Source organism: Ipomoea nil, unplaced genomic scaffold (genome assembly GCF_001879475.1).
Source record: "Ipomoea nil cultivar Tokyo-kokei standard unplaced genomic scaffold, Asagao_1.1 scaffold1407, whole genome shotgun sequence".
NCBI lineage: Eukaryota > Viridiplantae > Streptophyta > Magnoliopsida > Solanales > Convolvulaceae > Ipomoea > Ipomoea nil.
The window spans coordinates 263,030-276,303 of record NW_017617835.1 but is presented as its reverse complement, the minus strand read 5'-3'; the positions used below and the strand labels follow the sequence as shown (position 1 = coordinate 276,303).

At 36.8% G+C, this 13,274-nt stretch overlaps 1 protein-coding gene across 1 annotated transcript; it reads left to right on the top strand.

Moving 5' to 3' along the window:
* The first annotated feature begins 2,754 nt into the window (after positions 1 to 2,754).
* Positions 2,755 to 6,471, top strand: LOC109186585 (EIN3-binding F-box protein 1-like). Its single transcript, XM_019336633.1, has 2 exons — positions 2,755 to 3,029; positions 3,681 to 6,471. The coding sequence occupies exons 1-2, from the start codon at positions 3,005 to 3,007 to the stop codon at positions 5,600 to 5,602; spliced, it is 1,947 nt and encodes a 648-aa protein (XP_019192178.1). The 5' UTR covers positions 2,755 to 3,004; the 3' UTR covers positions 5,603 to 6,471.
* Positions 6,472 to 13,274: the final 6,803 nt, after the last annotated feature.

Below are 13,274 nucleotides of genomic sequence, written 5' to 3'. Positions count from 1 at the left end.
TTTTTTTTAAATTAAGAAAATTTAAATGACTTTTTTTAGTAATTCAATTGTTATAACTCTAGTGTAATTTAACCAAATATAGTAATTAATTTTCTCAATAAAATTATTTTCAAAAATATATTCCCTACAATTATTTTTTTGAATAATTTAATTGATGGAAAAGTAATAAATAGCCTCTTAGGCAATACGGAGTAGTACTTTTCAAATAAGCAGGTGATTAATTAAATACGTTAAACCAGGACTATGTGGTCTAATGGTATCCGGGTTGGACTTCTATTTGGAAGATTATGAGTTCAAGCTTCAGTGGAGGCGTTATTGGTTCTTTGTGTTTCAGAAGGTTGAGAAAGTATATGAATAAATACTACAATGTAATAGAGCCAGTAGCTTTAATTTTTTCCCAAAGACAAAAACTTGTGTGAGATCGTTTCACGGATCTCAATCCGTGAGACGAGTCATCAGATCTTTGATTAATGATGTCAAAGATCCAACATATTAGTGTGACGGTCTCACACAAGTGTTACCTTCTCCCAAAAGGTTGAATCTCCAACGGAACATTTGAGAGGATGTAAATCACAGTGACTCAATGAATCAGGAGACATGACCAAATGCCGATGTACACAAAGGATCTGTCCACTTTAGATATAATTCTCACTCTCTGCCGTCACCAAATTTTAAACATTGATATCTCCTCCAAAATACTGCCTACTGTACCATTAAGCTAAGCTCGTAAGGACATTATTAATCAATAATCTACCTTTCTTTTTAGACGAGATATGGATAAGTCGTATGAACATTCTAGCCACTGTATTTAGACGGAGCAGAAATATGTAAAGATAATGAATACGAACCATTTTTTTTTTAAGAAAAACATGTATTAATTTTGGACATATATGTTGTAGATAAGTTCAACCGAAAAGAGGGAAAAAGTGTTATTTCATCCATCAACTTTATATAATTTTTAAAATTTATTTTTTATGCTTAATATTAATTTTATTTTTTGGATCAAAAAGAAAGAGGAACACCCGAAAGGCTAAGTAGCACGATTCTCTCATTGGCGCCACGTTGGATGCATGCATGCACTTCTTCCACTTCAAGCTTGCATGCATGGAGTATAGTATGGCCATGCATGGAAACGCCTCCTTATTTGAGAAAATCCGTTCGTTCTTCCATTTCCACAGCCACTAATTAGCTGAATATTAATTTTATTTTAAAATAGTTTTAAATATATTAATTTTATATATTAATATTAAATTAATTATTATGAAATATTATAAATAATTCGAGCCAGTCAAATACCGTTACAGGAACGAAATACGCAAAAAGAAAAAAAATAATTAATTAGATGTACTCTCATTTTAATTCATATTTAATGACATGGATAATACTATTGAATATTGATAGCAATGGACTGCTCACTTTTTGTTGTTGTCCTTTTTGCCCTTTCCTCCCATTAGTACATGATAAATTACAGGAGTACTGGGAGTAGTACTCTTTAAAGAATTCTTAGGGCACACTTATTAATTGAAGAATTTTTAAATTTTTTAAAAATAAAAAAATTAAAAATATATTTACTTGTATAGTTTTCAATTTAGAAACTCAACTAAAAATAGTTTTTTTTTTTCTTGTTTTCTGGATTTTCAAATATAAAAATACAAATAATTTAATTTATAATCATCATTTCATTTAATTATAAACTTCTACCTCATTTTATCTATATATATACTCCATCAACTTACCTACCCACCCCTATCACCTATGTATTTATCTATCTACTCTTACCACTACTCATCACATTTATTATTATTATTATTATTATTATTATTATTATTATTATTATTATTTGTTTAATAGTTTCTTCTTATAATTTTTTTTCTTCAAAAAAGTATTTTCAACATTTTTAAAAATTAGATAAACAATTTTAAATGTTTATAAATTATTTTTTTAAAAGAAATTGTGTGCAAGGTTAGTATAAATCATATTGAATTGTACGGAGTATTAAGTTTTAAAATAAAAGATTTTACTATTTTATACCATTAACATTATTATTTGAGGTGGAAGTATAACTTATGTGCCGCCATACAAATTCTTTTTTTCAATTATTGATTTACTTAAATATTATTATGCGACTTTCACTTTCAATCAATGGGTGATTGATAGATAGATACAAAAAAAAATGTAATTTTTATGCATTTTGTGAAATGACTTTGTAATTAAATATTAAATGAATGCCGTATTAATTTAGTAAAAAAATATTATTCTTAAAAAGTGAATTATCAATCCAAAAAATTCCTAAATCATGATAACTCAGTTGAACATAGATGCTAGACTAAATCATGGTAACTCAACTAATCACAGAGGCTAGACTAAATCATGGTAACTCAACTGATCACAGAGACTATACTTTTACAAACTGCAACAACGAGCCCCTCATTTTGAGATGCTGCTCTTACACTGTCGCGGGTGAGACTCGATTTCAGATTATTTTTTAAATTTTACTATTGTGACTAACTGAGCTATTCATATGGAAAAAAAAATGTATTTAATTGTAGAAGAGGCTAGGTTAGGGAGGAAGATAGCAAGTGGAGAGGTGAGAAGGATGACTGGAAGTGCCGGTATTAGGGAATGATACATTGAACAATGTTAGAATGGGAGGAAGCAGGTGATGGTTTTTGTATCTAACTATGGTCCTGACACCTCACCAAATACACTTAATTTAAGAGCACAAAATTGACCATGACTATTTATGTGCATGTATATATACACAAAAACTGTAAGAAATTGAACCCCATCTTCTTCTTCTTCTTCCTCCATCTCCTTTCCTTCTCTCTCTAGCTTTTCCCCTTTTTTTCCCTACTCTAAGTGGGGTTTTTTGCTTGAAAAATCTGGGCTTTGGATCTGGAATGCAAATCTTGGCCGAAATCCTAATCTGGGTTGTGTTGATTTTGCTGCAAAATCTAATCTTTTTTGCTCTCTCTTTGGGGGTTTCTTCTGAAAAGAAACAGCCATGCCTACTCTTGTTAATTACAGTGGTGAGTTTTTCTTTCTTCTTCTTTTCTGATTTCTTTTTAATTTTTTGATCAACCTATTTGTTAATTTATGTTGGGAATAATATTAGATTTAGTTTTCTTGATTTTCTTTCTTTGCAAACTTGTCTCTGTATAAGTACATAGTTATTGGCAACTTGTTAATGATGGAATACTTTCTATCTGTAGCAGAAAGAAACATGTTTTCGGAAACCAATTGAATTCATAGATTCTATATACTTCTATCTGGCTATGAAAAAAAGAGGGCATCTTTGGTAACTGTTTTATGGATGTTATTATTGTTCAGAATTTGAGTAGAAGATTGGAAATTATTGTATGAAACTTTGACAAAATTAAATTTTATGATCCATTTGGCTAGGGTTGTTAATGGCTAAAAGTTGATTCCTAATATGGATTTCTAGTGGGATTCATGTAGGATACAGCATGTAAACTATATGAATTATATTGTTAGATTTAAGGGTGCCACAAATTGTGAATCTTCTAAACATTTGTCCAAAAAAGTGGAGATTTTTCAAAAAAAATAAATAAAATGTTTGGATTGTTTCAAGAATTGTTTTCTCTTCAACTTTAGGTATAAAGATATATGCAGTTTACCTGGAAGAAAGATATTTAATTAGTCCCCACTCTGATTTTCAGGTGATGATGACTTCCTTGCTGGGAGCTCATTGTGCTCTGCAGATTTGGGCCTCATGCTATCTCTTGGTCATGCGGATGTTTACTGCCCCTCTAGAAAGCGGGCGAGGATTACCGGCCCATTTGTTGTTGAAGTTCAGGAAAAGAAACCATCCATCGAAGCTCTTCCTGATGAATGCCTCTTTGAGATCTTTAGACGTTTGTCTGGGGGCCGTGAAAGGAGTTCCGCCGCTTGTGTTTCCAAGCGCTGGCTCATGCTCATGAGTAGTGTCCGCAATTCCGAAATTTTCAGAAGCAAGAGCCACCAGGATCTATCTATTGCTGACAAAGTTAACGGGGCTTCAAACGATGTAGAAATGAGCCCTGCTGATGAAGATCTCGAAGTAGAATGTGATGGGTACCTCTCGAGGTCCGTGGAAGGGAAGAAAGCTACCGATGTTAGATTGGCTGCCATTGCAGTCGGGACTTCGAGCCGTGGGGGACTCGGGAAGCTCTGTGTTCGAGGGAGCAACTCTGCCCGTGGAATTACTAATGTTGGGATATCGGCAATCGGGCGTGGTTGCCCATCCCTAAAGGTCCTATCTTTATGGAATGTCCCTAATGTTGGAGATGAAGGTCTTTTAGAGATCGCGAGGGAATGCCCTTCATTGGAAAAGCTGGATCTTTGCCAGTGCCCTTCAATTTCCAACAAAGGTCTTGTTGCAATTGCGGAAAGATGCACCAATTTAACTTCGTTGACAATCGAATCGTGTCCCAATATTGGTAACGAGGGCCTGCGAGCAATCGGAAGGTACTGTACTAAACTGCAGTGCCTCACCATCAAGGACTGCCCTCTAGTTGGCGATCAGGGTGTCGCGAGCCTGCTATCATCAGCTTCTGCTGTCTTAACGAAAGTGAAACTTCACGCTTTAAACATCACCGATTTCTCGCTTGCTGTTATTGGACATTATGGCAAAGCGATCACTTGTCTTTCTCTCGGTGGGCTTCAGAATGTGAGCCAGAAGGGCTTTTGGGTTATGGGCAATGCCCAAGGTCTGCAGTCTCTGGCTTCTTTGGCGATCACTTCGTGTCGGGGAACCACAGACTTGAGTCTTGAAGCGTTGGGGAAGGGTTGTCCGAATATAAAACAGATGAGTCTTCGCAAGTGTTGCTTTGTATCTGATCATGGCCTCGTGGCCTTCACTAAAGCCGCGGGATCCCTCGAGGGTTTGCAATTGGAGGAGTGCAATAGGATTACCCAAACCGGGATTCTGTATGCTGTTTCGAATTGCAGCAAGTTAAAGTCACTTTGCGTGGTGAAGTGTATGGCCATCAAGGATATAGCTCCCGAAACACTAGCTCTGTCCCCGTGCGAAACTCTTAGGTCATTGTCCATCCGGAACTGTCCGGGTTTTGGGAGCGCTAGTTTGGCTATGGTGGGTAAGCTTTGCCCGCAGCTCCATCACTTGGACCTCAGCGGGCTTTATGGAATAACCGATGCTGCTATTCTCCCGCTTCTCGAGAGCTGCGAGGCGGGGCTTGTGAAGGTGAATCTTAGCGGGTGCCTGAATTTGACGGACGAAGTGGTGGTAGCCCTCGCTAGGTTGCACGGTCAGACGTTGGAAATGTTGAATCTTGACGGGTGCAGGAGGATCTCTGATGCGAGCTTGGTGGCAGTTGCTGAGAACTGCCTTTTACTTAATGATCTTGATGTTTCGAAATGTTCGATAACTGATTCCGGGGTGGCTGCACTGTCTCGTGGCGCACAAATTCTACAGATTCTTTCGTTGTCGGGTTGCTCTATGGTATCGAGCAAGAGTGTTCCTTCGCTTAGGAAACTGGGAAAGAGTCTGCTCGGTTTGAATCTTCTACACTGCAATTCCATGACTTGCAGTGCAATCGAATTGCTCGTGGAGAACTTGTGGAGGTGTGACATCCTCTCGTAATCGTATCACAAATATGGATGTGGATGTGAAGGCATCGATCGCATACAAAGGGTATTCAGGGAACTCGAAACCATAAACATCTTATTGGATCAGCCCCGAGCAAATGGAAGTGTAGATGCTTATGCTTTTTCTTCCATCTGCTCTGGGGTCACGGAGTTTTTCAGCGACTTGGTTGTTTTCCACCGAGCCATGGTGGCCGCCTTTTTTCACCATATTTTTGCAGGTACACCGATACCCGCCTGTTGAATCCTTTTTTCCTCCTCCTCGGAGGCTCACAACTTTCTTGGCCATGGTCTCCTGAGAATACAGCTAACCAGTCCTGAAACAACAGTTTTCTTTCACTGGCACCATGCCACCCGAAGATCCACCGGTTTAAACCAGCAATTAAGTTCCCTGGATGTGGAGCGCTCTAACATGGTGATGCTTTTACCTCATTGATTCTTCGATATGCTTTCTCCACTCGATATCACCCCCCCTAGCCCCCCGGAGTCGTCTAGTACTTTAAGTTTAATATATGCTTGTGTCGTTAAGTTATACTTGGAATAACTGCTTGTTACGCAGAGTGTACTTTCTTTGTGTAATATTGTCTGTGTGGAGTCCTTTAAACATATTATGCTTGTCATGTTTAGAGTCTGTTTGGTTTTGTAATAATGTATTTGGATATGAGATTGTTGTGTGGTACTGGGCTTCTGGAGCATGGATACTGATGCTAAGGCTCTGGCCATGGCAACCTTTCCTAGGTTGTCTTGGCCTTTCAGTCTTGGTTTTTTGAGGATGTTTGTGTCCTATTACATTAGCCTCCTTGCTTCTCCTGCTGTGTACTGTGCAACAATTGTTATATAAATAAACTTTGAGTCAGTTTGTGAAAAGTTTGGTTTTGCAGTTCTTCCTTTTGTTTGAAAGAATGGTGTGTTGTTTGGTTGATTCTTCCCTCTAGCAACTCTTGCTGTTCATTGGGGGGTTTAGGCTTACTTTGTTAGTAAAACTCCCTTGCCCCATGGCTCATAGGATAGTGGAGTAGATTATATTGATTCAACGACTCATTAGGTGAGAAAATTAGTGTCTACTATTCATAAGAAGAACTTTTACACGGTTTGGTGTTCATAATAGGTCACCACATTAGGTGAAAGTCTTATACTGTGACTATCAGCGTTTGATGCTGTCTTCGTCTATAATTTATCATTTAGAGATCAACTGAGCTGTTCATGCGGAGACTACTCATTAGCTGAAAGAACAGTGTCTGGTGTCTGTAAAAAAAAACCCACTACATTAGGTGAAATTTTCGCATTGCAGTTATCAGGGGTTGAGCTTATGCCTTTGCTTACAATCAATCACTTAAGAATCAACTGAGCTGTTTGTGTGGGCAATACGTGTGAATATTTCATACTAATATTTTCAGGCAAGAAATTCTAGAAAAGTAGTTCCTTGAGGGAAATTATATTCTAAGATGGTGGAAGATGAAGATAAGAAGAATATGTAGATATATACAAGCAAACTAGAAAACAATATCTTTTATGATGATGATGAAGATGAAATGATGGCAGGCAGAGCAGCAGCCATGTTTGAAGTGTTGAGTACAAAATATTGATGGGGAGGTGTAATGAAGAAGTAGAAGGTGGTTGAAAATTGCTTGCCCCCTTCACATACATCTTTGAAAGATGCATGTTTGCAGGTTCAATGAACTCTACTATTTGTAGGCCCAGCCTTAGCCATCATCTCACCTTTTCTTTTCTTTTTCTTTTTCAATACAAAAAATATTTCCAAATTTCATGGTGAATTTGACAACTGCAATATCTGCATCAACTTTATTATATAAAGTCAAATGATAAAGATGTAAAGAGTTTTTATATTTTCCCACTAGGCTAATTGCTCCATTGATGGTGTGCAAATTGACCCAGTCCATTAGATGGGACAAAGTATTTATAGCAAGGTTGCAAGCTAAGGTTGCTAAGTCATAGTAGAGTACTGCATCAAATAGGTGAACAAGGGGTGATATACATGAATCAAATTTTACTCTGGACCCTGGTCTATGTAGCAACATTGAACATGAAGTGAAACAGCGTCGTTTGATTTTAATTTTAGAAAAAAAAAAATCATTATCGGCTTTTACATAATTCATTATTTTTGTTTTTTAGTTTCATTTTTCATACACTAGTTTTATTATAGTAACAATGAAGTATGCAATGAGAACCGATAGAATTGTATTCAGTAATGTAATTACAAATGTACAGATTACAAGTATCTATAAAGAGAGAGTTCCAGTGAGACTGGGATAGGGAGTCATAGTGAGATTAGGATATGGAGTTATAATCTAACTCAAATACATAAAGTCCTAATACTCCCTATAGTGATTTGTAGTTTGTTTCTAAGAAAAGAAAATCTAGGATCAAGTAGAGCTTTAGTAAGATATTTGCCAGTTGATATTTTCTTGAAATAAAATTAACATGTATATCTCCATTTGTAACTCTGTCTCTAACAAAGTGATAATCAATTTCCACATGTTTAGTGCGAGCATGAAAAATGGGATTTGTATACATGTACGTAACACTAAGATTATCACACCACAGCTTGGGAATAGACACACCAGTCACGCCAATTTCACGTGGCAAAGAGCCAAAGAGAGAATCCAAATTACCTCAGCGCAGACATCTGCTAGAGCTTTATATTCAGTTCCTAGATCAGACTGTATGGATTTAATCTTACGATTGAAAGATCGCTCAATCATAGCACGAAACGTATCAAAATTTGCATACAGATAAGATTTTTGTGCCATAAGAAAATACCAAGTGTAATGAGAGTAGTCATCAACGAAAATAACGAAGTAACGATATCCATTATTAGAGAGCATGGGAGCTGGTTCCCAAATGTCTGTATAAACTAAATCAAGAATACATGAACTAGAAGACTCAACACGCGGTAAGGAAAAACGTGCAGATTTTCCTAGTTGACATGCATTACATAGACCGGAAGTACAACGAATAATATTTCTAGAACCACTAACCAAACACGACGAACGAATCTGACTAAGAACACGAAAAGGTCATGCCAGATTGACGCGGAGGCTCGAGTTGAAAGAAATGCAGTAGGAGATGAACTTAGAATGGGAAGCTTGTAAAGCCCCCAGAGCTATTGCCCTGTAGAAGAGTTTCCTTCGTGTTGATATCTTTCACAACAAAAAAAGACGGGTGAAACTCAAAAAACGCTTTATTATCTGACGCAAATTTTTGGACTGATAATAAAGATGTAGACAAACGAGGAACATGAAGGACATTAGACAATTGAAAAGACCTAGAAGGAGTATTAAAAGTAGCATGACCAACACGACTAATAGATAAGCCAATACCGTCACAGACACGTAACGTGTCATTAACATTGTACTCCTCCGAGATAGAAAGAGCAGTCATGTCTGGGGTAGCATGATTGGTTGCACCTGTGTCTGTAAACCAAGTATGAGACCCCTGAGAATCTGAAGGAGGTTCTTGATATATTATATTAGCCTGAGGATTTTTGACATATCGGAGATGAAACGTGACCGCAGTATAACCAAGCACTCAACACAATTGGCATTTAGGCTGTCAATTACCACTCCTATCGCCACCACAATTCCAGCCGCCGCCACCACCGCGCGACTGACCGAACTGGCCATTGTTCTGGCCGGAGTTGCGACTACTACCACGAGACTGGTAGCCTCGTCCGCGTTCCTGCCCTCCACGCTGCGCCATAAAGGCTGCTGGCGAGCCACCGCCTGGACCACCACTCGTCATAAATTCCTCCGCACCAAGAAGATCGGTGAGCTCCTGGAGCGTGATGGGCTGGCCACAAACATTGAGGGAGGATGCGCGACCCCGGAACTCAGGCCGTAACCCTCGAAGGACGTAAAGATTCTACTCCTCGAGAGATGTAGGCCGACCGGCGAGGGTAAGTTCTTCAACCAAAACTCTTGCTTTTCCGATGTAATCGACAATGGACGCATCACCCTGGTGAAGCGACTGCAGCTGGCCGAGTAGGTTTAAGCCGCGAGAGCGAGATGACGACGCGAGGGAACCGACGATGGCAATCCAAACCGCCCAGCTAGTGTGATGACCGATGGCCAACGGTATCACCTCATCGGATAATGATGACATAAGCATGGACATAAGGGCCTGATCCTGTTGAATCCAAGCTCGATGCGCGGGATTGGGTTGCGCCGGCGTACCGTCTTCACCGCCGAAAAGCAAAGCCGTCGGACATGGGTTCGTACCATCAATGAACCCCATTAATCATGACCATTAAGAAAATGAACAACCTGGGCTCTTCAAAACATGATGTTCTTGTAGGTCAGTTTGATACTGATAAAGTGGTGAGCGGTCGATGTGATCGAAGAGATACCAATATTAGAAACGGCCCATTCTGAAGATTCAACAGATCCGTCAGCTATTGGAAAGAAACCCTAAATTAACTGATACCAGATGAGAACTGATAGAATTATATTCAGTAATGTAATTACAAATGTACAGATTACAGTTATATATAAAGAGAGAGTCTCAGTGGCTCTGCTATCCAATTTTATTTTATACACACAATAGGTTCATTATAGCAACACTAAAGTATCATTTTAATTCCACAAATGTACAGATTACATGTATATATAAAGAGAGAGTCTCAGTGGCTCAGCTATCCAGTTTTATTTTATACACACAATAGGTTCATTATAGCAACACTAAAGTATCATTTTAATTTCATTACAGGTTCACACAATATATATTAGTTCCATTACAATCTTCATGAGTTCTGCTATTTAGTTTCATTTTATGCATATAATATGTTCATTATAATTATACTACAAGTTCCTTATTTGACAATATACATATATGTACGAGTTGTGCTATCTAGTTTTATTTTATACACACAATAGATTTATTATTGCAACCCTAAAGTATCATTTTTTTTTTAAATACTATTGACTCTGTTACAATGTAGTATATGTTCTATACTTTCTCTAACTAGTGCAATTCAAAGAGAGTCAATACCCCACCATCGGAGTTTGATCATGTGACCTTCAATTTCCTCAAAGAAATCCATAGAGGTGCCATCTGAACACAAGGTGATTGACAATATCATTTTAATTATACTACAATTTCATTTTACAATATACATATTTGTAAGGTATACTTCAAGTTAAATCCCACACCTTGAGCCTCGGATTCATGTATTGGACAGGCATTTGGTCCCTAGACTAGTTATTGACCTAATTGGCCAACCAATAACCCCATCACCTACAAAAATTGTTCTTAAGATAAATTAATCTCCTAATTAAAATCCAAACAACTCAATCAGCACCTTGTTGGCCATCCATATACAATGTTTCTACAATCTACTGCAAAGTGAGGAGACAAGCATAACTGTTCTAGAAAAAGATTGATTTGGTTGAGATTGATGTCATGATGCAATTTTTTGTTTCTTTTCAATTGCTTTGGTTAAAAATTGTCACCATTCATGTACCCAAAAAAAAAAAAAAAAAACAATTCTGAGTTCCTCACTTTAGTCAACATTCATGTCCTGAGCTTTCATAGATACCCAACAATGCAATGTAAATAGAAATCAGCTGTCAAGACAAGTATCCAAGTGGCCTGGACAATTCCAGACACCAACCAATTCAATTAACCTCATCTCATAAAAAAGGCAAAACGACAATAATGTATGATTTGATTAATTGGGTGTATGTTTCTTCAATTTTGTGCTGTCAATCACATTCACACTCTAATCATGCATCAACGTCCTCACCACTACTACTGCTTTCTTATTTTTCACACCACAATTATTCTCACAACCGTTGCGTTTACGGTACCTTTAAGTTGCATCACAATATTTAGTGTCCTTGCTTTTTTCTCGACAAAAATATGATTTGTTACGTTTCTCACCGCCCAAAGCTTTTTTATTGGAACAAACTAGAAGCTATACTGTTAATATTCTACGGTTGTGAGGCAATCCCAACCCAATTAGTCGAATATAGCAAATTTTACTGTGGACTGTGGTCCACGTAGCGCTATGGACCAAGCATCTATATCAGGGACGGTTTTTGGCCTATGCATAGTACCTAACAGCACATACAGACATACAGTCGTTATATCGTGGACCGCGGTGCATAATCGATTATGCACCGCGCATCAAAACGGCACCGTTTCTTTAAGTAAAGAAACGACGCGCAGTTAGTGTTTACGGAGTGACACTACAGTGTATCTAAATCGATACTGCCTCATGTATTATTTTTATATTATCAAATGAAACTGCAGTTATATCAAAATGATACTATAGTTGTGGTGAAATGAAATTGCAGTATATATAAAATGAAATTGAATAACATTTCACATATTTGAGTGTATATTGTACAATGAAGCTGTAATTATATCGAAATGATCATGTAGTTGTGTTTTAATGAAACTATAGTGTATATAAAATAAAAATTAAATAACATTTTCACATATTTGAGTGTATAAATATTGAATGAAACTGTAGTTATATTGAAATGAAACTGTAGTTGTGTTGAACTGAAACTGCAGTGTATACAAAATAAAACTGAAGAACAGAGTTATTTTTTGCGGAACGATGCAAAACAGATTCCGTTTCTTTTCATTAAATAAAACGACGTCGTTTTGATGCACGGTGCATAATTGATTATGCACCGCGATGCACGATATAATTTGCCCAGCACATAGCCTCAATTTTAGAGGATTTTATATCTATTTTTTACCTAGTTGCTTAAGAAATTTTTAAAAAAATGTAATTAAGCCCATTAGTCTTTCTATCTTGCCTAAAACTCATCAGTTTTATTCCCCAAATCACGCACCACCACTGAAGAAGGAAAGATTCTTCCTTCCTCCACTAATTTTAGAACTTTTCCCCAAATCACACTGAAGAAGGAAATATTCTTCCTTCCTCCACTAATTTTAGAACTTTTCCCCAAATTTCTTTGATTACCAAAGTTGCAATTCAACTTTTACTTATCTCTCCTAATTAATTGAGCATGATTATGGAAAAATCGTTCAAAATCTTTGACACAATCTTTATATTGGAAATAGAAATTAATATTAATATATAAATAAAATTATATATTTTACGGTATTGATTTTAAAGATTGCGCTTATACTTTTGGTAGAGCCTCATTTATTTACAAAAAAAAAAAAAAAAAAAAAGGGGACCACAAAAATTTAAAAGACGGCTCTGATCTATATGGTGCCATTTGAAGCAATTCCATGAGGAAAAACAATTATTGTTGCCATTAACTCTTGCAGACCAAAAATTGCTACACACATAGTATACACCCTGCAGTTTCATTTGACAAACACCATAGTATCATTTTAATGTACTACACTACAATTTCAATTAACACTATACCCAACAATATGTGACATCACCTACTCAGTTTCATTCTATACACCCTCCAATTTCATTAAACAAATACTATATTATTATTTTAACTACACTACAATTTCACTTGAAATTATACTCATAATGAATAAATTAAAGGTACATAATATGTTAACTGCAGACACATAATTTAAATTTCGTTTTGGATCTTGATTCATAGTATAATGGTAATCATAAAATTTCAAGTTTAGTTCTTCATGGGAGTAGTATATAGCTACCATTAAATTAATTGGGTTTCAAAGATTGGGCCAACTGATTTGTAAAA